The following is a 27,935-nucleotide window of genomic DNA, read 5'->3' on the forward strand; positions in this document are numbered from 1 at the left end:
TGGACCAATGGTCTGATTCAGTATAGGACAGCTTCCAATATTCCTATGAAAACTGGCTTAGAGGGGTCAAGGGGCTCCCTAGGTTGCTGATTTGGCTCCCCTGTGTGTGCCTGGCTCTGTTGCCTTGGTGTCAGTGGATGTCACAATCCCTGGAGTTTGACCTTTCACCTCCAGCCAACCAGAAGCCGGGGGATTCTGGAATCTCCTTTGCAGTAACAGACACCTGAAGCCCAGAGACATTGGGAGTCTCTAGGGGCTCCTGCCTTTTTCTCCTAGATGCACTAAGAACAACCTGTGGGTGATCTTACGGTCTGTTTAGACCTCCAAGGGGACACTGCCCCGTCTCAGGTAATTCAAGTTTACAGCCTTTGCTGATCAACCTAAAGAAAGCCTTCTGGACTTTAGAAATCACTGTCCTAAATTTGGAACCACCACCACCGAACACCACAAGCACCCCCAAGTTTACGGCCTTGCAAACAGCCAGCAGCTGGCTGTTCCATTATTCCACCAGGGCTGTGCGTAGACGTGATTCCCCTGGATTCTGGAAACCCTATGAAAATCCGCTGTTTTCTGAGAATCTGTGCTTTTCGTTTCAATTTTAAGGTTCCAAATCTCAAGGAGATGCACAATCATAGACTTGCAGAATTGGAAAGAGGGACCACAAGGGTCATCTAGTCCAACAACCCTCAATGCAGGAATATATTGCTCAATGTGGGACTCAAACCCACAACACTGGGAGCTCTTTGACGTTGGGTGGGTGACCTCAGAAGGTGGTGGAACCTCTTTCGCTGAAAGCTTTTAAGCAGATGTTGTATGGCCATCTCTCAGGAATTCTTTTGGGGGTTGGACTAGATGCCTCTGGGGTCCCTTCCAACTCTACAATTATTTGATCCGATGTCTGACTAATTAAGCACCATGGTTAGCAGAACCAGAGAAGTTGTCCCGTGGCCATAGAAGAAATGGGTGGGCCTTCCCTCATCTCCAGCACCTAGTTGCTTGGTGGAAGTGTGAGAGAGTGGAATTGGAGGCAGGCTGGAAGCTGGAGACAAAGACCCGCTTGCTCTGTGCTGGATCCAAACTTGTAATGAACGTAGACACAAGATCTGTTGGAGTATTAATGTTGTGAGGCTCCCCGCCCCGTCCCGCCCGAGCAAGATCTTATGCTCAGGTTGTGCAGTGGTACCTCAGGTTAAGTACTTAATTCGTTCCAGAGGTCCGTACTTAACCTGAAACTGTTCTTAACCTGAAGCACCACTTTAGCTAATGGGGCCTCCCACTGCTGCTGCACCGCCGGAGCACGATTTCTGTTTTCATCCTGAAGCAAAGTTCTTAACCTGAAGCACTATTTCTGGGTTAGCAGAGTCTGTAACCTGAAGCGTGTGTAACCTGAAGCGTATGTAACCCGAGGTACCACTGTATATAAGTGAAAATAGAACCATATTTCCTAAAGATACCTCAGTCTCTGCTGACCTTCATTCTAAGCAAATGTAACTCTGAGCATGAGCTGGAATCTCTCACTGCTTGGAGATATCTCATAACAGCCAAGTGTTGTTTCATAGGGGAAGCACCGAAACCAAGGAAAACAGGTGACCCAGCTAGTCAGTGGATGGAGCATGAACAGAAGAAGAGGCTTTTGGGGAGGGAAGATCATTCTATACCCTGTGAACAAAGAGACCATTCTCCCACACCCTTGGTTTATGGATGGGGATGGAGAGTCACAGAGAAAAGGCTGCAGCTCAGTGGGGTAGCATCTGCATCACATGCAGAGGGGTCCCAGGTTCAGTGCTCAGCAACTTCCGTCTGAAACCATGGGGAGCTCCTGCCGGTCAGAGTAGACAATACTGAACTAGATGGATCAGTGGCTTGGCTCCGTATAAGGCAGCTTCCAAAGGAAGGGCCATAGCTTAGTGGTGGAGCAATTGCTTTGCATGTAGAAGCTCCCATCCCCGGCATCTCCAGGTAGAACTGAGACTCCCTGCCTGAAGCCTCTGCCAGTCAGTGTAGACAGCACTGAGCCGGATGGACCAACTCAGGAAAAGCCATCTCCCTGTGTTTCTGTGTTCGCGAATTCTCTCCCTTGCTCCCTTTCATAGTTCACTCTCCCTGCAGAAGCTGCAGCCCTTCATTCTGCTGATCCTACAAAATGCCCCTTATTAGGAGCTTGGAACGTCTCCCTCCCCCAAATCCTGGGAATTGTAGTTGACCCCCTCATAGAGCTACCATCGCCAGCAGCCTTTACAAACTACAGTGGAACCTCAGGTTACATACGCTTCAGGTTACAGACTCCGCTAACCCAGAAATAGTACCCCGGGTTAAGAACTTTGCTTCAGGATGAGAATAGAAATCGTGCTCTGGCGGCGCAGCAGCAGCAGGAGGCCCCATTAGCTAAAGTGGTGCTTCAGGTTAAGAACAGTTTCAGGTTAAGAATGGAGCTCCGGAACGAATTAAGTACTTAACCTGAGGGCACAGTGCCCAGGATTCTTTGGGTGTGAGGGAATTTGCTTGCAATGCCTGGTGTGTACACAGCTATCTGCTGGGGTCAATGTGTTTCCCTGCGCCTCACTCCTAACGCTGCCTCATCGTCATTCCAGACCCAGCCTGCCAACCTGGTTTGAGCCGGTTCTGGACCGTTTGAGTGAAGGGGCCCTTTGTCTGAAGCAGCCACCCCAGACTGTCCCCCCAGCCCCTCCTTCCTCCACCAGCTAGCCCTGTCTGTCTCTCATTTGCTCCTCTTCTTTTGGTAGTGGAGTGACTGAAATAGGCTTTCCCCCTTTTGCAACGAATCACACACACACCCTTCCCTGTTTCCCCTTTGGTTGACATCCTTTTAAGCATTGAGTCTGCTCCTTTCTCTTAGGTCGGATCTCTGGTTGGAGGAGAGGAAGGGAGATGACCTCAGAGGCGAGGGCAGTGGTTGTGGGGAGTGCACCACGCCTCCCATAAGTGGCCAGCACCAAGCCAAGACCATCGGCTTATAAAGTGGGGCCAAGAGAAACCAACGTTCCCCCAATGAGACCAGAGTCGTGAAGATAAGCACAGCACCCAGGCAGCCCACCCCCAGGAGAAGGAGGAGAGCCCCCCTCTGAGTCCACCAGCGGCTTCCTCCAAAACACCACCGCAAGCACCCAGCTCTGCCGTCCAACTGCTTTGCAAGCCAAGCTCCAAAGCCTCTTCTAAGACCCTCGACAAGTAAGTGCGTCTCATCGTCTGGCTGGAGGTCTGCTAGACAATTTGCATCATAATGTAATGCACACCTTTAGCCTTCAGATAAGTAAGGTATGGGCCACTTGCACTGCAAATTTGGATCCTTGGGAGAGTTGGATAATTGAGGTTCAGGTAAAGACAGAAAATTTGCTTGCAGGGAGAGTCTGTTTGTTTATACACTGCCCTGTACTCAGAGGTCTTAGCAGTGCTGTAGACAGGAATGTTAAAGCACTGCCTTGGGTTGATTTGGAGCACAATGGGGTGCTAGGGAAAGATGGTTATCCAGTAGAGAGTCAGTGTGGCATAGTGGTTCGAGTGTCTGACTAGGATCTTGGAGACCAGGGTTCAAATCCCGACTTGGCCATGAAGCTCACTGGGTGATCTGGGGCCAGTCCCTGCCTCTCAGCCAAATCTACCTCACAGGGTTGTTGTGGGGAAGGGATGAGGAAAGGGAGCACCATGTACACTGCATCCCTTGAGTTCCTTGGAGAAAAAAATTGGAGTATAAATGCAATAAATTAAAAAAGGTTCCATGTAGGGATGGGAGGGGGACAAATTCAATTCATCCAAAGGCAAACGTATCTAATTCATTCTTTTTGAAACAATATGCCAGCCGAAAGGCAGCCATCCGTGGAAATTCGTCACTTCTCTGAATATTGTGATGCGTCTCCAAATGCACATGCTAAAGTGTGCCTATTATTAATGCACGTATTAGAGGAACAATATACAAAATGCATTAGATTAGGGGAGATTTCTCTGCTGAAAAAGATATATGCACATGAAGTAAAATGGTATACAAATATTTAGATGAGGAGAAAATTAGCACTAAAATGCTGATGAATTTAAAAAGGACTTTTTAAAAAAATGCAAAGTGTGGAGAGCTGAACTTATTACTGGAAAAATGAGAAACCAGGAGGAACAGATTTGCCCGTCCCTAGTTCCAGGTTCAGTCTCTTATCATCTCTGGTTAAAAGGGTCAAGTGATGGGAAAGACCACCTGATGCTGCCAGTCAGAGTGGACAATACTGGGTCAAGAGGAGCAAATCCTCTGACCTGATATAAGGCAACACCCTCTGCCCAGGGCTGTCTTCTCAAGCCTAGAATAACTTCCCAGGATTTCTCAGCCTGGCTATGTAAGTCCACTTCTGAACTAGAGAAGCCAGCTGGGAACTCCCAACGATGACTTCAAGCTATGGGAACGGAAGCACCCCTGGGCTGTGTGCTGAAGTTGCCTTGAATTCTTCTCCGTCATGGTCGGAATCCTGTGGCCAAATTGCAACCTGGAAAACCGACACACACAGAGTACCCGGAGAGCTGCATGTGTCTGTAGCCTTTTAAATGTGAAAGACAAATAAAATCCACTGTCTGGCAGTGAAGGAAGGAAGGGGCTGATCACAGCTCCCCACTGTCCCCAAGCCTGAACAGCTGTGAAGGGTAGAATGTCAGCTTTCTTTAAAGAGCTATGCATGTGTGCAAACCCAGCTGTTAAGACAGGAAGCTTCAGGCACATCACCCATTAATATAGGTGATATGGGGAGCAGTAGAGAGCCTTCCCCTTACACCCTGCAGTTTCCCCACCTCAACCACCCAAAATGAGCTTGGCAGGGACCCCAGACGGAGAGATGGGCACTGCCAGGGTGAAAGTGAGCAGAACGGGTAGGGAGAAGGGTGCGAAAAAGCAATTCACTAGCAGCAGGCTGAGAGTTCAGCTGTCTGTCTGCAGGGTTGTACACACTTTCTTTAAATTAAAAGTAAAACCCCATCAAAATTTCGGATGAATTCTGAGACATATCTAAATTATGCAAATTGATGATTTGCACAATGTCCCGTTTTGCCATAATCTTCCTCATTCCTGCCCTTAAAAAAAAGTTTTTATTAAAGATTTTTCATAAGATGGTAAAATAAAGCGGCAGGATTACTGTACTCAGACGTTCAAAAGTATGTTTTTTGCCACGAGGCTCAGGAACCAGCTTGTTTTCTTTTTTTAAAAAAATCACTAAAAGCCAATCACAAAGAGGGGACAAGGAGTAAGCAGTGAAGCTTCATTGCAGTCACAGGACAGCTTACACCATGGGTGGGCAAACTAAGGCCTGTGGGCCGGATCAGGCCCAATTGCCTTCTGGAACCTGCCCACGGAGGGTCCAGGAATTGCTGCATGGACGTCAGCGTGTGTGTGTTCTTTCCCTCTCCCTCCCTCTCCCTCACATGGCAGTGGTGGGGCCTCCTCCCTCCCTCCTCCTGGCTTCTCCCTGCCCTGCCTAGAGGAGGAAGGGGGGCTGGTCTTTGTTGGTGCCAACAGCAGCAGTGCTCGAGCGGCCACCATTTTAAGCAGCCCCTCTCCAGAGCCCTTTTGCTCGCCGCTCATCGTCCCCCCATCACCGCCAGCCCCTGCTGCTTGCAAGACACAGGGCTTGTGGTGCTCTTGTGTCATTTCCCCCGCTCCAAAATATAGTCCAGGCCCCCGCAAGGGCTGAGGGACAGTGGACCAGCCCCCTGCTGGAAAAGTCTGCTGACCCCTAGCTTACCCCATCAGCAAGCTTGACTTGCCTGCCCTTTCAAGAATGTATATGTAGCATGAGGACTAGAAACTTGATTGATTTAAATAGAATGAGACTTGAAATTCTAAGACCTCAGCACTCACAACCTTGGCCGTTTGTGACTGTATCAATGGACTTCAACTATATAGCCATGAAGAAAGAGTCAAAATGAAGTCTGGAGGAAGCAAAACAGTCTTTCCCGCCTTATTCTTCCACTGTGCTTATTCTGTACCTAATCCCCATTCTACCCTCAGCTTTCCGCAATGGCCTCCTCCAAGCCCTTCCATGTGGTCACTCCGCTGCGGGTCAGCCCCCACCTCTCCAAATTGGCTGGTACCAAGGTCTACCTGAAGCTCGAAAACTCCCAACCCACCGGCTCCTTTAAGATACGAGGCATAGGGAACTACTGCAAAGTGGTAAGGAAAGGAGAAGGCTATATGGGGAAGGCTCGTAGCTCAGTGGCAGAGCAGCTGCCTTGAGTGCAGAAGGTCCCAGGTTCAATCCCCAGCCTGTCCAGGTGGGGCTGGTGGCGACTCTTGCCTAAAACCCTAGGGAGCTGCTGCCAGTCAGTGCAGAGAAAACACTGTAGACAGTGTAGACAACAAGCCAGTTGTCTGGCTTACTAGATGGTACATTCCCATGGAAGATGAAAAAGAATGGCAAAAGTTATCACTGATTTTCTTTATTGCCCTAGGATTGTCTGTAGCTCAGGTAAAGGCAGCTTTCTGTGTTCCTATGATGGGAACCTTCTGGTGGGAAGTGATATTGCACATAACAGATATTGTTTAATCAGCTTAGGGAACTCACTGCCACAAGCTTGAAGCCTCCTCCTCAGTCTGGCTGGTGCCATCTTTTTATTTATTTATTTATTTTATTTCTAATTTTTCATTTAGAGCAAATAAACATTTCAGCAATAATTTAACATTTCAAACCCCAACTTCCCTCCCCCTCATCCTGCGGTTCCATAAATTTATTTTCATCTTTACCTGCACATTCCAATTATCTTAAGTTATTCTTTTCTTGATCTATTTTCATATATGCTTTAGAAACTGTGAGGGTTTTTTACAGTAATCCTGCTAATGTCTTAATCTGTTCACAATTTGTTTGTAAAAAGAGCTGATAAACCATTTCTATTCCTGAATAAAAAGTTTGTTGTCTTGATTTCTTATTCTTCCTGTAAATTTCACCATTTCTGCATAGTCCATTAATTTCTGTAGCCATTCTTCTCTCTTCTTTCCATTTTTGGGCAAATATCATTCTTGCAGCTGTTGTTGCATACATAAATAAATTTCTATATTATTTAGGTAACTCTGATCCCATAATCCCTAAAAGGAAAGATTCTGGGTTGTTGTTTTTTACAAATGTTACCTTAAACATCTTTTTCATTTCATTATATATCATTTCCCAGTAAGTTTTAACCTTATTGCATGACCACCACATATGGAAAAAGGTACCTTCTTTCTCCTTACATTTCTAACACTTATTCAATTTTGATTTATACATTTTTGCCAATCTGCTAGGTGTTAAGTACCATCTGTATAACATTTTCATATAATTTTCTCTTAAAGCATAACGTGCTGTAAATTTTATATCTGTAAATTTTATATCTATATTCCACAATCGTTCCCATGCCTCCATTTCTATGTTATGACCAATATCTATTGCCCAATGTATCATTGAAGATGTCACTTGTTCATCTTTTGTCTCCCATTCCAATAACATCTTATGCATTTGAGACATCACTTTAACATTACAGTCTCTTTCTCTAACTGAGATACTTGTCCCCCAAATGCTCATTTCATATTTTTTTGAATACTTCATTCAAATGATGATATTGTATCCATGTTGTTACCATTCCTTACTTTCTTTGAATTCTCTGAATTCTTTGAATCTTTCTTTGAATTTGAATTCTCCACCTTCCTCTCTTAACAAATTTCTATAAATTTTCCACCATCTCCTTCTTCTTCACTGCTACGGCTTCCAGTGGTGAAAGCCAAAGTGGTGTTTTTGACTCAAATACATTTTTATATTTGTCCCATACTTTACACAAATTTTTCCTAATTATATGATTTGTAAATACTTTTTATACTTTCACCTTTTCATACCACAAATACATGTGCCGGCCAAAATATATTATCATGACCTTCCAAGTTTAAAATATGTGGATTCTTCAGTGACAACCATTCCTTCAACCAGCACAGACAGGAAGCTTCATAATATGATCTCATACCTGGCAGGGAAAAACCTCCTCTCTCTTTCACATCTATCAATATTTTATATTTTATTCTCGGTTTCTTCCCCTGGCAAGATATATTTAGAAATATATTTTTGCCATTTATTGAAACAACCTGTCTTGCTGATCACCAGTATTTATTGAAACAAAAAAAACATCCTTGGTAATACATTCATTTTTATGGTTGACACTGCCCAACAATGAAAGTTTTGTTCTACCCGATATTTGAAAATTTCTTTTCATATCCTCCCAGGTGTTTTAAAATAATTATCTTTGTACAAATTTATATTTTTTGCTGTTAATCATACACCTAGATATCTAACTCCCTCCCCCAATCCTTAGACCAGATATATCGTGTAATGTGTTCTTCCTCTCATTATTCATATTTTTTACCAGGAGCTCAATTTTATCTTTGTTAATTTTAAGACCTGCTACTTCTCTATATTTTTTAATCTCTTCTAGTGCTTTTGGAATTGTCTCTATTGGTTCTTCTACAGATATCACCGCAGCATCTGCAAATGTTTTTAATTTATATTGTCTTTGTCCCACCCTTATTCCTTTAATTTCTTGGTTACCTCTTATTCTTTGCGCCAAAACTTCTAAAACTAATATAAACAATAAAGGTGGCAGTGGGCAGCCTTGTCTAGTTCCTTTGTTTATTTTGCAGTTCTCTGTTAACACATTATTTACTATCAATTTTGCTGACTGCTCTATATATATTGCCTTACCTCCTTTTATAAAAATGTCTCCACAGCTCATATATTCCAACATAAAGTCCCAGGAGACATTATCAAATGCTTTCTCTGCATCTAAAAACATTAAGGCTGCTTGCTTTTCATTTCATTTCTAAATATTCAATTACATCAATTATATTCAGGCAGGTGCCATCTTTGTTTGGGGGAAAGACTCCTTCTGGGAAGAATCAAATCGGGCACTAAACATGCATGATTCACCCTCCCTTAACTGCCTGACTTAAATGGGGGTTTTAAAAGCTGAGATCTTCATGAAGAACTAACAGATTTATAGCATGCTTGGGGGGATCTTAGGGACCTAGTCAGTGCTGGAAGCAGGATGTTGGACTAGATGGGCCTTTGCTCTGATCTAGCAGAGTTCTTTGGGCATTCTGCAAAGGTTCATAATGAGGTCAGGAGGGCAGAATCTGGTCTAGACCTGCCTGGAAAGAACCGTGGGTGGTGGGGTTGTTTTTGCTGTGGGGTTAAGATGGCTTCTGTTCACACATTCCTCTTCTTTTGCTTTCACAGATGGCCGAAAAAGGCAGCAAGCAGTTTGTCTCTGCCTCAGGTAATAAAGTTTTCTGTGGACAATGTCAGGGTTCCATGGGTAGGGGGAGCCTTCGCCAGCTTTGTAGGATGGTATTCTTGCAACACCCCTGCAAGCTAGCTCCAGGTTGGAGAATGGCGAGATGAGATGAGGGCTGGAGGAGAACTGCAACTGAGTTTGCATATAAAGGGGAATCTCCAAATTTCGCTTTCACTTTCCAAAATAATACGACAACAAAACCAGAGCCACCCTCTGGAATTTGCACTTTTCTGAATTTTGCTACGCAGTTCTTAAGGAATGGGCATAAAAATGCATGTCTGTGTGTGAGAGAGTGAAAATAGCATACAAAAATGCATTAGGCGAAAGTGCTTTGCAAAAAAATAAAATAAAAAATGAAGCCACAATGGCTGTACTCTAGCTCCACAGTTAGAGGCAGCAATGTGCCTGAATTCCAGTTACTGGAAACCTCAGGTGAGGAGAGAGCTCAATTGCCTGTGCCCTGCTTGTGGGTTTCCCTTTGAGGCATCTGATTGGCCACTGTGAGAACAGGATGCTGGACTAGAAGGGCTACCAGCCCGATTTAGCAGGCTCGTCTCATGTTCTTATGTGTACATTGGGGGGGGGGGGATCACACTAAAAGGCTGGTGAATTTTTGCAAGGATTTGAAAAAACGTTTCCACAAGCCAACATGGAAATGCAAAGAACTGAACCCAAGTTTGGAAAAATGAGAGAAACCAAAAGGGACCAATTTGCCCAACCCTACTGTGCCTATACAGATGCGAACAACAGCCTTGGGGACCAAACTACTGGCAGTCTAAATGCAAAAGTGGTGCGGGGAATTATTGGGTTGTTCTTATTTTTATTATGTATTTTGTGTTTTTAGATTGTGATTTTATATTGTGAACTGCCCTGAGACCTGTGGGTATAGGGCGGTATACAAATTTAATTAACAACAGTCTGGTGGCTTAGAGGCTGAGCTGCAAATCAGAAAGTCCCCAGTTCAGATTTTACCTCTCCCACAAACTAGATGACCTTAGGCAGGACGCCCTAGATTATATCCAAAAGCAGTCATACTCCAAGGAAACCCATTGAACTTAATGGACATGACCAACTTCATATTATTATAAATGCTGTTGCTCTGGGTCTCTTTATATTCCTGGGTTTTTTGCTCAAACACACATAAGGTGTTGTACGCCTTTGGTGGCTGAGGAATGGGGACAACCCTCATGAGGTCTAACATCATGCGGTGTCAAATGGGCTTTCTTCCAGCGGGAAATGCCGGCCTCGCAACTGCCTACTGTGCCAAACTGTTGGAGATCCCGGCTACCATCTACGTGCCCCAATCCACGCCAGCTTTCACAGTGGAGCGCATGAAAGACGAGGGAGCCACGGTGTGCTTTGGGCAGGTAGGTCTGGGAGGTTATCACAGGAGAAAAAATGTTGGAAGCCTTAAGCAAACCCAACACCAAATCTTTCTTAGAATCCTAGTCTAATAACATGACTTCCTTTCCTCTAGACGCTGGACGAATGCAAGAACACAGCCCAGGAGATGGTAAAGAGAAACTCTGATTGGACCTTTGTGCCTCCCTTCGGTGACCCTCTCATCAGGTATGTGATGTATGAGTGAGTGAGAGCTAGTGGACATCCGTTTAGGAAGATTCAGGAAGGATGAAAAAAAAGACTTGTTCACACTGCGCTTAAATTATGGAACTCCCTCAGGAAGCAGTCATGGCTGCCAGCATAGATGTCTTAAAAAGGGGATTAGACTTACATATACAGTGGTACCTCAGTTTTCGAATACCTCCATAGTCAAAGGTTTCAGAACTCAAAGGCTGAAAACCCAGAAGCAAATGCCTCAGTTTTTGAACGCGGCTTGGAAGTCGAACAAGAAACGCGGCTTCCGTTTTGAGTTTTCCGTATTGAGACTTCCGCTTTCAGTTTTTGATTTTTGAACGTTTCGGAACTTGAACGGACTCCAGAATGGATTACATTCTAGAACCAAAGTACCACTGATCACTATATAGTTTTGTTACCTTAATTAAATTTTACTGTCATTTCGTTGTTATTGTTTTCCTCTGCTTTTTGGGGGGGTTTGTTTCTTTTAAAAGATATTCTTTTCTTCTCTTTTTCATTCGAATTCACTTCAAAACTATCAATAAAATATAAATATGAAACAGTAAAAAATAAAAAAGGGGTCAGGCAAATCCACAGAGGAGGAGCCTGTCAGTGGCTACTCTGATGCACTCTTCCTCTGTGGCCGAAGGCATTAATGCTTCTGAATACTGGTTGCAGGAAACCACAGGAGGGAAGAGTTGCTGTTGAGCTCATGTCCCGCTTGTGGGTTTTTCACAGGCATCTGGTCGGCTGCTGTGAGAACAAGATGCTGGACTAAATGGGCCATTGGCTTGATCCAACAAACTCTTCTCATCTTATATTCTTTACCCTGACCTTTGGCACTTGATATGTACCGTATTGGCCTGAATATAGGCTGCACCTTTAAAATTGGAGGGGGGGAGGAAAAAAAGAAAAAAATTCCTGAATATAAGCCCCGCTCCCTTCCTCGTTGCTCCTGGCTGCATACTGGGGTGGGAAGGAGCCACGCTGCCTTGCCAGCAGCCTTTCCCCTTCCTTGCTCTCTCCCTTCCCGGCCTGTGGGGGAGAGAATGAGGGGACTATGCACGGGGCGGGCACCGATTTGCCGCGCTCCTGGTCATTGTTTGCTCCACGCTCCTGGCTGCATAGCATAAGGTCACAAATATAAACCACAATTTTTGGGGTTGGAATTTGGGGGGAAAGTGACTAGTGGACACTCAAAGCAGTAGAAATATGAGATGATTGGACCCGACTGAACTTGAAGCATGGGAACCCCCAACAAAAAATTATAATTTGGCAAAATATTTGGACTTTATGATATATATTTGTATAATTTGGAATATTTACTGTGATTTGATTGGATTGTTAAAATGGAAAACTTAATAAAAATTATTATTAAAAAAAAGGAATTTGGGGGGAAAGTGAGGCTTATATTCAGGCCAACATGGTCTATTTTCAGGACCCACCTTATATTTTCAGGTAATAAACTAAAATAATAAGAATTTTTAAAATAAGAAACACACCTCTTTTGTAAATAAGAGGAATATTAAGAAGGGAAAGAGAGGAGATAAGGGCTTTTAAAAACAAGAGACAGAAATCTTCCCTTTCTGCCCTCTGCCACTTGGAATGGTGGAGAAATTCAGCTCCATTCAGCTTCAAAACAGTACCAAATTAGCAATTCTGAAGCAATGCCTGAACCGAAATTTTGGTCACCTGGTGGCCATTTCCCCCCACCCACAATGCCCCAGAATTTCAGCCGGGGCCTGGGGGGCAGGAAGCAGAGAATATGGCAGGGATTTCCTGCAACAAAGGAAAAGACCAGATTTCTCCCCCTCCCCGCAAATTAAAATGATGAGAAATTTTGAGTGCGCTCTTCTTTCAGCACCCCCACCCCCCAACTCTCTCTTTCCCACCCCTGACATTTGGTTTTGATATTCTGGGTCCCCTTTGTTTTGCAGTGAAGGGCACAAGACCATGGTCGCAGAGATGAAGGAGCAGATGGAGTCCAAACCTGGAGTGATAGTTCTCTCTGTCGGAGGGGGCGGCATGCTCTGTGGGGTGATCCAGGGCCTCCGCGAGGCAGGCTGGGACGATGTACCCATCATCGCCATGGAGACCTGGGGAGCTCACAGCTTCCATGCTGCCTTGAAACAGGGGGAGCTGGTGACACTTCCCAAAATTACCAGGTAAGCACATGGCACATTTGGTGGCGCTGTGGGTTAAACCACAGAGCCTAGGGCTTGCAGATCAGAAGGTCGGCGGTTCAAATCCCCGCGACGGGGTGAGCTCCTGTTGCTCGGTCCCTGCTCCTGCCAACCTAGCACTTCAAAAGCACAAAGTGCAAGTAGATAAATAGGTACCACTCCGGCAGGAAGGTAAATGGCATTTCCATGCGCTGCTCTGGTTCGCCAGAAGTGGCTTAGTCATGCTGGCCACATGACCTGGAAGCTGTATGCCGGCTCCCTCGGCCATTAAAGCGAGATGAGCATCACAACCCCAGAGTCGTCCGTGACTGGACCTAAAGGTTAGAGGCCCCTTTACCTTTTAGGAGGGTAAAAGACTACCCCTTACCTCAGGGCAGGAGCCACTACTGGTAGTGTGACAGCTGATGTGGGCTGGTGCCCATTGGGTCTGGTAGGGCGGAAGACAGGGAGCCCAACAGTAGGGGGCGCCATAGCCAATGACAGGCAGAGCCAACCTTCTCCTAGTTTTGTCCCCATCCTCTTCCCTATGGACTTTTATAAGCAGCAACGCTGAGACGGAGGAGGAGGCTGATACTCCCTGGGTTGGTTAAAGCAAGCAAGCGAGGGCTGACTGAAGCCAGAGCAAATGACCAATGTAATACTGGGAGCTAGTGCAGGGGTTAGAGTGTCAGATTTGGACCTGGGGCAGCAGAGTTCAAATCCCCACTTGACCACGAAGAACACTGGGTGAGGCCAGTCACTGGCTGTTAGCCTAACATGCCTCACAGAGTTGTTTGGGGGATTCAGTGATAATAGGTGATGATGATGATGATGATGATGATAGATAAATAAAAATAATATAGCCTCATTGTCATCACACATTGTTCACCTGAGCCAAATCCAACCAACAAAATCCAGCCCACTGATCTTCCTTTTCCTGTTCTGGGTCCAGCGTTGCTACCACGCTTGGGGCAGCTACTGTGGCAGAGGAAGCTTTGAAGCTGGCTCAGGAACACTGCGTCATATCACAGGTCGTCACCGACCCGGAGGCAGTGGCAGGCATTCCGAAGTTTTTGGGTATGTATTCGCAGGACATTCATCCTGTATTAATGCACAGCGAACTTGTTCTCCAAGTCTGGATAGTCAATGCAGTTGAGTCTGTGATCTATATGAATCGTCTGCTGAATTTGTCTGTTCTGCCTTATACAACAGTGTTTTTGATATGATGGCATTTGTTGACATGTTTGCTAAGGTTTAATGCTGCTGCAAGTTTAACCTGGGTGTTGGGAGAAGCGGAATGCAAAAATTAAATTGAATCAAATCCATATGTATTCAGCATTATCCACTCACAAGAGGGGAGGCACCAGCAGGTTTAGACAAATCCCTAGATTCTCAGAAATACAACATTCTTTAATGTGCGGGGCAGGGGGAGATTAGGAGTAACTCCAAAAAACTGTCCACTTAGGACTGAACATGCTCAGTGGGCCTGGAATGTTGGTGGGGCACCTCACAGAACTACAATTCCCAGAATTCCCTTGGAAGAAGGGTTGTTTGTTAAACCACTCTAGGAACTGGGAGGGGGAAAGTGTCTCCTAACAACCCTCAGCACCCTCAACAAACTACAGCTCCCAGGATTCTTTGGGGGAATCAAAGAATTGTAGAGTTGGAAGGGACCACGAGGATCATCTAGTCCAACCCCAATCAATGCAGGAATCAAGCATGGGGTTCAAACCCATGACCCTGAGATTAAGAGTCTCATACTCTATCAATGGAGCTATCCCAAGTCATGACTGTTTAAAGGGAACATAGAAATCTAAGAAGAGGTTGCTGGATCAGGCCAAAGGCCCATCTAGTCCAGCATCCTGTTCTCACAGTGGCCAACCAGATGCTCCAATGCGAAACCAGCAAGCTAATCCCAAGCCCAAGAGCAGTCTCCTCTTCTGTGGCTCCCAGCAACTGGTATTCAGAAGCATTGCTTCCTCTGACCGAGGAGGCAGAGAATAGTCATTGTGGCAAGTAGTCATTGATTTGTTCAATCCTCTTATTTGTCCAATCCTCTTTTGAGGATCAAGTGGTATATTGCACTTCAAACACATGGTGTGAATTATTTCTACTACTGATTATTCGTGCCCTAATGGTGAGAAGGAGAAATAGCTCAGTTGCTTAGAGCATGGTGCTGATAATGCCAAGGTTGCAGGTTCAATTCCCGTAAGGGACAGCTGCATATTCTTGCATTACACGGGGTTGGACCAGATGATCCTCAGGGTCCCTTCCAGCTCTAGGATGCTATGATTCAACATCCAGGGAACTTAAATGACCCTTTTTGCCTGCAGACGCGGAGAAGATCCTGGTGGAGCCAGCGTGCGGGGCGACCTTGGCAGTCATCTACAGCGGGCTGATCAAAACGCTGCAAAAGGAGTGCAAACTCCCCCGCAATCTGGAGTCCATGGTCATCATTGTGTGCGGTGGCAACAACATCACCCTGGAGGAACTGGATCGCCTCAAGGATGACCTGTGCATGAACCATAGAATGAAAGAATATGTGGAGTGCAAGGTTGCCCTGGCAAAATGGAACCATGCAAGCAACTCGGGCTCATTCACAGCTTCGCTCCAAAAATCCTTGGGGGCGTGTGGTCATTAAAACTCACGGCTGCTTCACACACCCTGCTGTCCCTGAGCTTTGTGTCACCCCCAGGTGGGAGCAGAGGAGTGGGCAGATGGGAAAACTGGGTTGCGTAGGCCCTGGTGCCTCGGGATTTGGTTGGATCGCACGCAAATATCTGAGAGTACTAGATCCCAGGGCTGGTGGGATTGCCAGGGGAAGGTGGGAGGGCTTTGGGTTTCTGTGCAGCTGCAGCTGCCCATTGTGGCCAACCACTGAACTTTGAGGCCGTGTATGCTTACTTTTACACTCAAGCGGCAGATAATTTTTATGAAATAAATGTGGTAAAATAAACAAACGATCTGGAGGGGCCCAAGGGATAGCTCAGTTGGTAGAGCATGACTCTTAACATCAGGATCCATCAGTTTGTGACCCACACTAGACAAAAAGATTCCTGCGTTACAGCTGGTTGGAGTTGATGATCCTCGTGGTCCCTCCCAACTCTATGATTCTATGATCGATGATCTAGGTTGGCAAAAGGGCCATAGCTCAGGGGTATAAGTATCTGCTCTGCATGCAGAAGGTCCCAGGTTTAATCCCTAGTGCCATCTCCCAGTAGGGTTGGGAACGTTCCCTGCATGAATCCCTGGAGAGCTGCTGCCAATCAGTGTAGACAATACTGACCAAAATGGACCAATGGTTTGATTTAGTATAAGGCAGTTTCCTATATTCCTATGAAAACTGGCTTAGAGGGGTCAAGGGGCTCCCTAGGTTGCTGATTTGGCTCCCCTGTGTGTGCCTGGCTCTGTTGCCTTGGTGTCAGTGGATGTCACAATCCCTGGAGTTTGACCTTTCCCCTCCAGCCAACCAGAAGCCAGGGGATTCTGGAATCTACTTTGCAGTAACAGACACCTGAAGCCCAGAGACACTGGGAGTCTCTGGGGCTCCTGCCTTGTTCTCCTAGATGCACTAAGAACAGCCTCTGGGTATTCGTACTGTCGGTTCAGACCTCCAAGGGAACACTGCCCCCCTCCCAGGTAATTCAATCTTACAGCCTTTGCTAATCAACCTAAAAAAAGCCTCTTGGACTTTAGCAACAAGTTTCCTAAACTTGGGACCACCACCACCGAATACCACAAAGAAGTACCACCAATTCATAAAGTGCCCCGAGCCTTGGAAACAGCCAGCTGGCTGTTTGATGATTTCTCCAGGACTGTGCATAGATTATGGAAACTACGAAAATCCGGCTTTCTGAGAATCTGTGCTGTTTGTTTTAAGTTCCCAGACCTCAAGGAGGTGCAAAATATGCATATGTCTGGCCGACACCTTCTAAAATTCCAGCAGCTAGAACATCTTGGGCTTAGTGAACTGTTCTCAGTGAGCTGATTCACTGGGAAAGGGAGGAGGGATACAAGATTTTGTTTCTGATCCCACCTTGTGTTTGTACACTGTTCCCCGTCCCCACCTCCCAACATGGGACTTAAGAATGTAAGAAAAGTCCTGCTGGATCAGGCCTGTGGCCCATCTAGTCCAGCATCCTGTTCTCACACTGGCCAGCCAGATGTCCACAAGAAACCTATTGGCGTATGGCATGTACCAAATGTGTACAGCTCCCCAAGTGTGTAGGTTCGTGGCAGTGCAGTTTTGCGCCAGAAGATATTCATTCAGACTCCCAACTCTTCAGTCAGCTCAGTCCATTACTGACAGGTCCAAAGCATTAAGGCAGTTTCACTATATACAAGCTTCCATTAGATCCCTAGTAGAAGGTGCAGGCTTCAAATGCAAAGCAAGTACAACTCACAGCATACAAACAGCACAGAGTGCAGCATTAATCTGGCAGAGCTTCCTTGCAGCGAAGCAGAGAGGCAGTGTGCAGCCCCCTCTTTATATACCCAAGAATGACCACACCTGTGGCCAGTTGCCAGATCACAGTGACCTACTGGGCTGGTTGCCAGGTCGCAGTCACCTTCAAACACTAATCACAAGACCTGCAGGTGCAAGATAAGGGAGGCACATGCACCAGATTTTCCTTAACAGCAAGTAAAGGAACCTCAACACCCCTTCTTAATTCTAAGAAAAAACATGCATCAGAACATGTGTGAAGTGTTTATACAGTATGCTTCACTAACCCCAACTTTTCAACTATTTATTGTGTCTTTCGAAGTTATTGGGTTTTCTCATTACATCAGCAATGTTCTGGCTTGACTCACAATATACAAGTTTCGTTAATCCTTGTTCCACATTGTCCCTAACATGTCTATATTTGATATCCAGGTGTTTTGTCCTAGACTTGAATTGTTCAGGCCCTGCCATGGAAATGCAGGCCTGATTGTCCTCCATAAACTGTCACAGGTAGCTTGGATTCTACATTCATATCAGTAAGAACCTGCATGAAATAGGGACGCTCGTTGCTCAATTCAGAGCAGCATATTCTGCTTCGGATTTAGACACAGAAACCAACCCCTGTTTCTAGGATTTCCAAACCACCAAAGACCATCCAAATTCTACTACTATTCCAGTAGTAGACCTTCTTGTCTGTACATCATTTCCAAAGTCTGAATCACAGTAACACGTTAGCTCCTCTGTCCCAGAGGATGACTGTTTTAAACAGTAGTCCTGTGTTGCTTTTAAATAGCGCACTCTGCTGTGGTTGGCTTTGAAACTAACCTGCTAAGAACACCCACAGCATTGCTTACATCTGGTCTGGACCTACTGTGAACTGTACAACAAACTGCCAGTGGCAGAGTGGCATAGCTCCTTGTGTTCAAGCTCCACATTACTCTCTGTTTTTTGAAAGTATGTCACCATAGGAGTTTGAACGCCTTTACAATTCTGCATACCAAAACATTCAAACAGTTGTATAATTTTCTTTTTCTGGCTTAGTAGAAAAACTCCCATCACTTACTCTGTACTTCAACTCCCAGGTAACTCTTTATAGTAGCTCCTCTGAGATGGAACTCTTGCCCCAGCTGCTGGGCAAACTCCTGAATTTATTTGTTTGTTTGTACCAAATGAGGAAAACAACTTTTATAAGAGGCTTGAAGAAATCCTATTTGAATATATGAGTGAAAAGATAATTTTTATGGGAGATATGGATGGTGTAGCTTCCCTGGAATGGGATAGGACTATAAGAAAGAAGATGTGATATAAAAGGGAAGCTACCCAAGCCTTTTTTTCAGATGACAGAAAATTTCAGTTTAGTTGATATATGGAGAGAAAAACACCCACTGGATAGACAATTTACATTTTATTCACCCACAAATAATTTGGTGAGCTGAATGGACTCTGTATAGACCTTTAGAGATTTGTACATTAAGGTAAAGAAGGTAGCAATAAAAAGGAAAGAAAAGGAATTGATAAATTCCCGTAGAAAAGAGATAGTTAAACAGGATATTAAATAATTGCAAACACAGTTTTTAATGATAATAAATCAAGAAATAGAGTGGTCAATTAAAGATTTAAAACATAAACAATTTGAGCAAGCTAATAAAACCAGGGAAAGTATTAGCATGGCAAATTAAAAAAGGCAAGAGAAAGCCTGCATAAATACAATTAACATAGGAGGTAGAGTTGTGGACAGAAATAAGAGATCAATTCATGAGGTTTTAAAAATATATATATAAGCCACCTCTTTTAACCCTGCATTTAAATATGCTGTCACAATATGCTGCAAGGGTTAAAAGCATTCTCATACTTAATCTAAACCCCTTCTCTGCATGAATCCTTTTGCAACAAAGCCTTGCTTTAAACTTTACTTCTCCAGATGCTAGGGTTTTTCTTTTATGGACCCAAAGGTACCCCTCAGATTTCTCCCCTTCAGGCAAATCAACAAGTGAGAAAAACTTGTGATCAGCTAGAGATTGCATTTCTTGTTCCACTGCAGCAAACCACAGCTCCTTCTGTTGTGGCGGCAGCTGCGGGATTTCCTCAAAAGTCTGAGGTTCATAATTTACATTGCAAAACTTAACCTGCCCCACAGAGTATTCTTCAGAATATTTTAAGAGGTGGGATTTCCTGGGTAGCCCCTTCTGATCATCTTAGTCAGGGGTCAGCAAACTTTTTCAGTAGGGGATGGTCCACTATCCCTCAGACCTTGTGGGAGGCTGGACTATATTTTGGGGGAGAAAATATGAACGAATTCCTATGCCCCACAAATAACCCAGAGACGCATTTTAAATAAAAGCACATATTCTACTCATGTAAAAACACCAGGCAGGCCCCACAAATAACCCAGAGATGCATTTTAAATAAAAGGACACATTGTACTCATGTAAAAACATGCAGATTCCCGGACTGTCTGCGGGCCGGATTTAGAAGGTGATTGGGCCGGATCCAGCGCCCGGGCCTTAGTTTGCCTACCCATTGTCTTAGTTATGTAACTGCCTGTCCCTCTCTTCCTCCCCTTCAGCTTTGGCAGAAAGAGTCTCCTGTTTCACAGGACTTTGCAGTTGGTTGCCGTGGTAACGGCTGGGCCTGTGGTTCTGGGTCTGGCTCAATGAGAGGCAAAACTACTTCAGAATTCGCATGGATTCTGGACCAGTTATTTCGCTCTGAGAACACAACACTGCAGCTCAGGACCACTTTTCCATTGCCAAGAGAAAACCCAGAACTTTTACAGTCCGGCTGATAACCCACAAAAATCAGTTTCACTCTTTCTCTGTGCCTTGGGGATATTAACCCAGGCATAGCCGCCAAAAGTTCTCAAATGGGAGATGCTAGGCTTTTTACCATGGAGGAGATAGGAGTATTATTTACCACAGCCTATTTTGAATATAGCATGCTGCCAGCATGGCCTCCCCACCCGCCACCCCCCTGAATTTTACAGGCAAACCAGCATCATGAAGCAACGAATCTTTCATTGTCTGCAAAGTCCTACCTTCACAAACTACAGTGCCCAGGATTCTTTGGGTGCAAGGGAATTTCCTTTCAATGCCTGGTGTGTGCACAGCTATCTGCTGGGGTCAATGTGTTTCCCTGCCCCTCACTCCCAGGGCCAGATTTAGGTTTAATGAGGCCCTAAGCTACTGAAGGTAATGGGGCCCTTTATATGTCCAGTCCATGCAGAACGTAGGCACCCTATATATAGAAATGAACAAACTAGTGATATTTTAGGGAGCAGGCTAGCGGACGGGGCCCATTACTTACATCATAGGTGTTATGTACTGAAGTTATCACCCTGGGCCAGCAGGGGAATACTGTAGATAGTTATGCAAATGAAGGATCGAAAGTGACGTTCCGTGATTGGATAGTTTGTATGCAAATGAAGGATCGAAAGTGACGTTCAGTGATTGGATAGTTTTAGAAAGTTGTTACAGTAACAAGGTACTGGAGCTCTATATAAGCAGGCTGACTGAGGCCTTCAGTTCAGTTCAGTTCTGGCCTCAGAATAAAGAAGAGCTGTTGAAGAATCGCGGTGTCGTCTGATATGTTCGCCCACAACTTAACAATAGGAGCCTACACAACACAAAACACGGTTGCTGTATGTAGGTTTTATTTTATTTGTTTTTTATCTTATATTTTGGAAATGTACATACAGGTTTTTTTCCTTTAATTTTTTTGGGGGCCCCCAACAGAGTGGGGCTCTAAACTATAGCTTGTTTGGCTTATACGTAAATCTGGCACTGCTCACTCCTAACACTGCCTCATCGCCATCCCAGACCCAGCCTGCCAACCTGGTTTGAGCCTTCTTTGGGCCGTTTCAGTGAAGGGGCCCTTTGTCTGAAGCAGCCACCCCACACTGTCCCCCCCCCTTCCTTCCTCCACCAGCTAGACTTGTCTGTCCCTCGTTTGCTCCATCAGAGTGACTGAAATAGGTCCCCCCCCACACTATTCCCCTTTTCCCCTCTCCTCTGGTTGACATCCTTTTAAGCATTGATTCTGCTCCTTTCCCTTAGGTCGGATCTCTGGTTGGAGGAGAGGAAGGGAGATGACCTCAGAGGCGAGGGCAGTGGTTGTGGGGAGTGCACCACGCCTCCCATAAGTGGCCAGCGCCAAGCCAAGACCATTGGCTTATAAAGTGGGGCCAAGAGAAACCAACGTTCCCCCAATGAGACCAGAGTCGTGAAGATAAGCACAGCACCCAGGCAGCCCACCCCCAGGAGAAGGAGGAGAGCCCCCCTCTGAGTCCACCAGCGGCTTCCTCCAAAACACCACCGCAAGCACCCAGCTCTGCCGTCCAACCGCTTTGCAAGCCAAGCTCCAAAGCCTCTTCTAAGACCCTCGACAAGTAAGTGCGTCTCATTGTCTGGCTGGAGGTCTGCTAGACAATTTGCATCATAATGTAATGCACACCTTTAGCCGTCAGATAAGCAAGGTATAGGCCGTTTGCACTGCAAATTTGGATCCTTTGGAGAGTTGGATAATTGAGGTTCAGGTAAAGACAGAAAAGTCGCTTGCAGGGAGAGTTTGGTTTTTAATGCAATAAAATAAAGAAACTTTATTAAAGTTAATAAAGGATTACAGTACTGAACTCACATTTTCAAACATAGCAATAGGCCCTGGAACCTGCTTCTTTTCTTTTCTTTTCTTTTCTTTTCTTTTCTTTTCTTTTCTTTTCTTTTAAATGAAACTTCAGTTTCTAAATTCACATACTAGTAGCCAATTACAAAGAGGGACAAGGAATTAAGCTGTGAGGGCTTATTGCAGTCGCAGGACAGCTTACTGCATCAGCAACCATGACCGCCTGCACTTTCGAGAATGTATATGTAGCATGAGGACTAGAAACCTGATTGATTTAAATAGAATGAGACTTGAGTTTTTAAGATCACAGCACTCACAGCCTTGGCTGTTTGTGACTGTATCAATGGACTTCAACTACACAGCCATGAAGAAAGAGTCAAAACAAAGTTTTGAGGAAGCAAAACAGTCTTTCCACCCTTATTCTTCCACTGTGCTTATTCTGTACCTAATCCCCATTCTACCCGCAGCTTTCTACAATGGCCTCCTCCAAGCCCTTCCATGTGGTCACTCCGCTGCGGGTCAGCGCCCACCTCTCCAAATTGGCTGGTACCAAGGTCTACCTGAAGCTCGAAAATACCCAACCCACTTGCTCCTTTGAGATACGAGGCATAGGGAACTTCTGCAAATCGGTAAGAAGAAAACTATATGGGGAAGGCTCGTAGCTCAGTGGCAGAGCAGCTGCCTTGAGTGCAGAAGATTCCAGGTTCAATCCCCAGCCTGTCCAGGTGGGGCTGGTGGCGACTCCTGCCTAAAACCCTAGAGAGCTGCTGCCAGTGAGTGTAGGGAACACTGATCCTCTTGTCGGCTTACTATAAGATACATTCCCATATAAGACAAGAAAGAATGGCGAAGGTTGCTTCTGGTTTTCTCTACTGCCCTAGGATAGGCTGTAGCTCAGGTTAAGGCAGCTTTCGGTGTTCCTACGATGGGAACCTTCTGGTGGGAAGTGATATTGCACATAATGGATCTTGTTTAATCAGCTTAGGGAAAGAGCTTGAAGCAAGCTGCTCCTCAGTCTGGCAGGTGCCATCTTTGTTTGGGGGAAAGGCTCCTTCTGGGAAGAATCAAATCAGGCAGTGAGCAGGCACGAAGTATTCAACAGAAGTATAGTGTCCAGATCAAAGGAAGCAATAGTACCACTCTTGTCTGCCTTGGTCAGACCACACCTGGAATACTGTGTCCAGTTCTAGGTGCCACAATTTAAGAGGGATGTTGACAAGCTGAAATGTGTGCAGAGGAGGGTGACTAGGATGATCAAGGGTCTAGGAGCCTTATGAGGAATGGTTGAAGCAGCTAGGTATGTTTAGCCTGGAAAAGAGGAGATATGATAACCATCTTCAAACAACTAAAGGGCTGTCACATGGAAGAAAGGGCTCGAACCCAACAGCTTCAAGTTACATGAAAGCAGATTCCAACCAAACATATGAAAAAAACTTACAGTAAGAGCTGTTCTTTGGGCATTCTGCAGAGGTTTTGTTATGAGGTCAAAAGGACAGAATCTGGTCCAGACCTGCCTGGAATGAACAGCGGGTGGTGGGGTTAAGATGGCTCCTGTTCACACATTCCTATTATTTTGCTTTCACAGTGGGCCGAAAAACGCTGCCAGCAGTTTGTCTGTGCCTCAGGTAATGTGGTTTTCTGTGGACACTGTCAGTGTTCCAGGGGTGGGGGGGATCCTGCTTGTGGAAGTTTCCCTTTGGGGCATCTTGGTTGGCCACTGTGAGAACAGGATGCTGGGCTGGAAGGACTACTAGCCTGATTCAGCAGGCTCGTCTCATGTTCTTATGTGTACATCAGGGGAAAGAATTACACTAAAATGCTGGTAATTTTTGCTAGGATTTGGAAAAATGTTTCCACAAGCCAACATGGAAATAGAGCTGAATTTAAGTTTGGAAAAATGAGAGAAACTGAAGTAGTACAGGGAATCATTTGGTTTTTTTTTTTTTCTTATGTATTTTGTGTTTTTAGATTGTGATTTTATATTGTGAACTGCCCTGAGACCTGTGGGTATAGGGCAGTATACAAATTAAATTAACAACAACAATATGGTGGCTTAGAGGCTGAGCTGCAAATCAGAAAGTCCCCAGTTCAGATTTCACCTCTCCGACAAACTAGATGACCTTAGGTAGGACATCCTAGATTATATCCAGAAGCCTAGTATGACTTGGGTTGGCCTGGGAGGGAAGGCAACCGCCATAAGGTCTAGCATCATAGTGGTGTCAAATGGGCTTTCTTCCAGCGGGAAATGCCGGCCTCGCAGCTGCCTACTCTGCAAAACAGTTGGGGATCCCGGCTATCATCTTTGTGCCCCAATGCACACCAGCTATAACTATGGAGCGCATGGAAGATGAGGGAGCCACGGTATGCATGCAACAGGTAAGTTTGGAAGGAAGATCAGCCTTAACCCTTTCCCTGGCTTATCACAGAAGAATAAAAGTTGGAAGCCTTTAAAAATCACCACCATCATCAAATAAATATTTCTTAGAATCCTAGCCTAATAACAAACTTCCTTTCCTCTAGACACTGGAGGAATGCCAAAACATAGCCAAGGAAATGGCAAAGGGAAGCTCTAACTTGACCTACGTGCCTCCGTTCGATGACCCTCTCATCTGGTATGTGATGTAATTTTTCCTCCAGTAGAGAAATTCAGCTCCATTCAGCTTCGAAACAGTACTAAATTAGCAATTTTGAAGCAATACCTGAAGTGCGGCCATTTTGGCCACCTGGTGGCCATTTTATTTCCCCCCACAATGCCCCGGAATTTCAGCTGGGGCTTGGTGTGCAGGAAGCAGGGAATATGGCAGGGATTTCCTGCCAAAATGGACTTCTGCAAAGGAAAAAACCAGCCCAGATTTCTCCCCCTCCCCACAAATGAAAATGAGAAGTTTTGAATGTACTCTTCTCTCAGCACCCCCACCCCCCAACTCTCTCTTTTCCACCCCTGAGATTTGGTTTTGATGTTCTGGGTCCCCTCTGCTTCACAGGGAAGGGCACAAGACCATGGTCACAGAGATGAAGGAGCAGATGGAGTCCAAACCTGGAGCAATTATTCTCTCTGTTGGAGGGGGCGGCATGCTCTGTGGGGTGATCCAGGGCCTCCGGGAGGTGGGCTGGGACACGGTACCCATCATCGCCATGGAGACCCGCGGAGCCCACAGTCTGAATGCTTCCTTGGAAGAAAAGAAGCTGGTGACACTGCCCGAAATTACCAGGTGAGCTCACAGCACATTTGGTGGGGGACTAGGAGGGTAAAAGACTACCGCTTACCTCAGGGCAGAAGCCACTACTGGTAGTGTGACAGCTGATGCGGGCTGGTGCCCATTGGGTCTGGTAGGGCAGAAGACAGGGAGCCCAACAGTAGGGGGCGTGAGAGCCAATGACAGGCAGAGCCAACCTTCTCCTAGTTTTGTCCCCATCCTTCTCCCTTTGGAGTTCTATAAGCAGCAACACTGAGACGAAGGAGGAGGTGGCAGATAGCCAGGCAAGTGAGGGCTGATGGAGGGCAGAAGAAACAATGCAATACAATACAATACAATACAATACAATACAATACAATACAATACAATACAATACAATACTGGGAGACAGTGCAGTGGTTATAGTGTCAGACAGCAGGATTCAAATTCCCACTTGATCATGAAGCTCAGTGGCTGAGACCAGTCACTGGCTGCCAGACTTATCTACCTCACAGGGTTGTTGTGGGGATTCAAGGAGGAAAGGGAGAACCACATGCCCCACCTTGAGGGGAAGACTGGAGGGGTATAAATGCAACAGATAAATAAATGGCCTCATTGTTCGTCTGAGCCAAATCCAACAAGCAAAATCCAGCCCACTGATCTTCCTTTTCCTGTTCTGGGTCCAGCATTGCTACCACGCTTGGGGCAGCTACTGTGGCAGAGGAAGCTTTGAAGCTGGCGCAAGAACACCCCGTCATATCACAGGTTGTCAACGACTGTGACGCAGTGGCAGCCATCGGGAAGTTTCTGGGTATGTATTCGCAAGACAGCCATCCTGTATTAATGCACTAATTGTGAACTCTTTCTCCATGTCTGGATAGTCAGTGCAATTATATGGTGAACTAGAGCAGTTTTCCCAACCTTGTGCCTCCAGCTGTTTTTGAACTACAACTCCCATCATCCCTGACTAGCAAGACCAGTGGCAAGGGATGATGGGAATTGTAGTCCAAAAACAGCTGGAGGCACAAGGTTGGGAAACACTGAACTAGAGTTCCCATCTTCTCTGACCATCGGCCATACTGGCTGGGGCTGATGGGTGCTGGAGTCAAATAAACTCTACAAGGCGCCACACTGGCTCTTGCTGCTCCAAGTGCTCTTATGAGTTTGTGCAGAACTGTATTGCAGGGGATTGCACGAGATGAGCCTTTGTGTCCCTTCCAACTGTACAATACCAGTAGTCATTGATTTGTCCAATCCTCTTATTTGTTCAATCCTCTTTTGAGGATCAAGTGGTATATTGCACTTCAAATGCATGGCATGAATTACTTCTACTACTGATTACATGGGTGGCACTGTAGTCTAAACCTAGGGCTTGCCGATCGGAAGTTGGGCAGTTCAAATCCCTGCAACGGGGCGAGTTCCCATTGCTCAGTCCCTGCTCCTGCCAGTTTGAAAGCACATCAAAGTGCAAGTAGATAATTAGGTACCACTCCGGTAGGAAGGTAAACGGCGTTTCCGTGCGCTGGTTTCACCAAAAGTGGCTTAGTCATGCTGGCCACATGACCTGGAAAAACTGTCTGAGGACAAAATGTCTCCCTTGGCCAGTAAAGCAAGATGAGCGCCACAACCCCAGAATCGTTCACGACTGGACTTAACTGTCAGGGGTCCTTTACCTTTTCTTTCTTTTTTTCTACTGATTAAAAGGTAAAGGGACCCCTGACCATTAGGTCCAGTCGTGGCCGACTCTGGGGTTGCGGCGCTCATCTCACTTTATTGGCCGAGGGAGCCGGCGTACAGCTTCCGGGTCATGTGGCCAGCATGACTAAGCCGCTTCTGGCAAACCAGAGCAGCGCACGGAAACGCCGTTTACCTTCCCGCCGGAGCGGTACCTATTTATCTACTTGCACTTTGACGTGCTTTCAAACTGCTAGGTTGGCAGGAGCAGGGACCGAGCAACGGGAGCTCACCCCATCGCGGGGATTCGAACTGCCGACTTTCTGATCAACAAGTCCTAGGCTCTGTGGTTTAACCTACAGATTACTCATGCCTTAATGGCAAGGAGAAACAGCACAGTTGGTTAGAGCATGGTGGTGATAATGCCAAAGTTGCAGGTTTGATCCCTGTATTGGATAGCTGCATATTCCTGCATTACAAAGGATTGGACCGTATGATCCTCAGGGTCCCTTCCAGCTCTAGGATGCTATGATTCAACATCTAGAAAACTTAAACTTTTGCCTGCAGACGAGGAGAGGATGCTGGTGGAGCCGGCGTGCGGGGCATCCTTGGCAGCCGTCTACTGCGAGCTGACCAAAACGCTGCAAAAGGATGGTAAACTCCCCAACGAGCTGGAATCCATAGTCATCATTGTGTGCGGCGGCAACAACATCACCATGGAGGAACTGGATTGCTTGAAGGAGCAGCTGTGCTCGGATAATGGTGATCTCGTGGAGTGTGAGCTTGCCATGGCAACATGGAACAATCCATGCAACATTTTCGCGGCTTCGCTCCAAAAATCCATGGGGGCGTGTGCTCATTAAAACTCACGGCTGCCTCACCCACCCTGCTCTCCCAGAGCTCTGTGTCACCCCCCAGGTGGGAGCAGAGGAGTTGGGCGGACGGGAAAACTGGGTTGCAATATACCTTGGTGCCTCAGGATTTGTTTGGATC

The 27,935-nt window shown here is 45.9% G+C and overlaps 1 protein-coding gene across 1 annotated transcript; it reads left to right on the forward strand.

Annotated features, from left to right (window-relative positions):
- Nucleotides 1-188: 188 nt before the first annotated feature.
- Nucleotides 189-27,826, forward strand: LOC307205241 (uncharacterized protein). Its single transcript, XM_079957436.1, has 17 exons — nt 189-348; nt 2,858-3,189; nt 5,996-6,157; nt 9,237-9,276; nt 10,525-10,661; nt 10,772-10,863; nt 12,807-13,034; nt 13,984-14,108; nt 15,365-15,668; nt 16,598-16,670; nt 22,560-22,721; nt 23,678-23,717; nt 24,332-24,468; nt 24,613-24,704; nt 25,077-25,304; nt 25,955-26,079; nt 27,510-27,826. The coding sequence occupies exons 3-17, from the start codon at nt 6,005-6,007 to the stop codon at nt 27,803-27,805; spliced, it is 2,232 nt and encodes a 743-aa protein (XP_079813562.1). The 5' UTR covers nt 189-348; nt 2,858-3,189; nt 5,996-6,004; the 3' UTR covers nt 27,806-27,826.
- Nucleotides 27,827-27,935: the final 109 nt, after the last annotated feature.

This window comes from Podarcis cretensis, assembly GCF_951804945.1.
Source record: "Podarcis cretensis genome assembly, chromosome: 16".
NCBI lineage: Eukaryota > Metazoa > Chordata > Lepidosauria > Squamata > Lacertidae > Podarcis > Podarcis cretensis.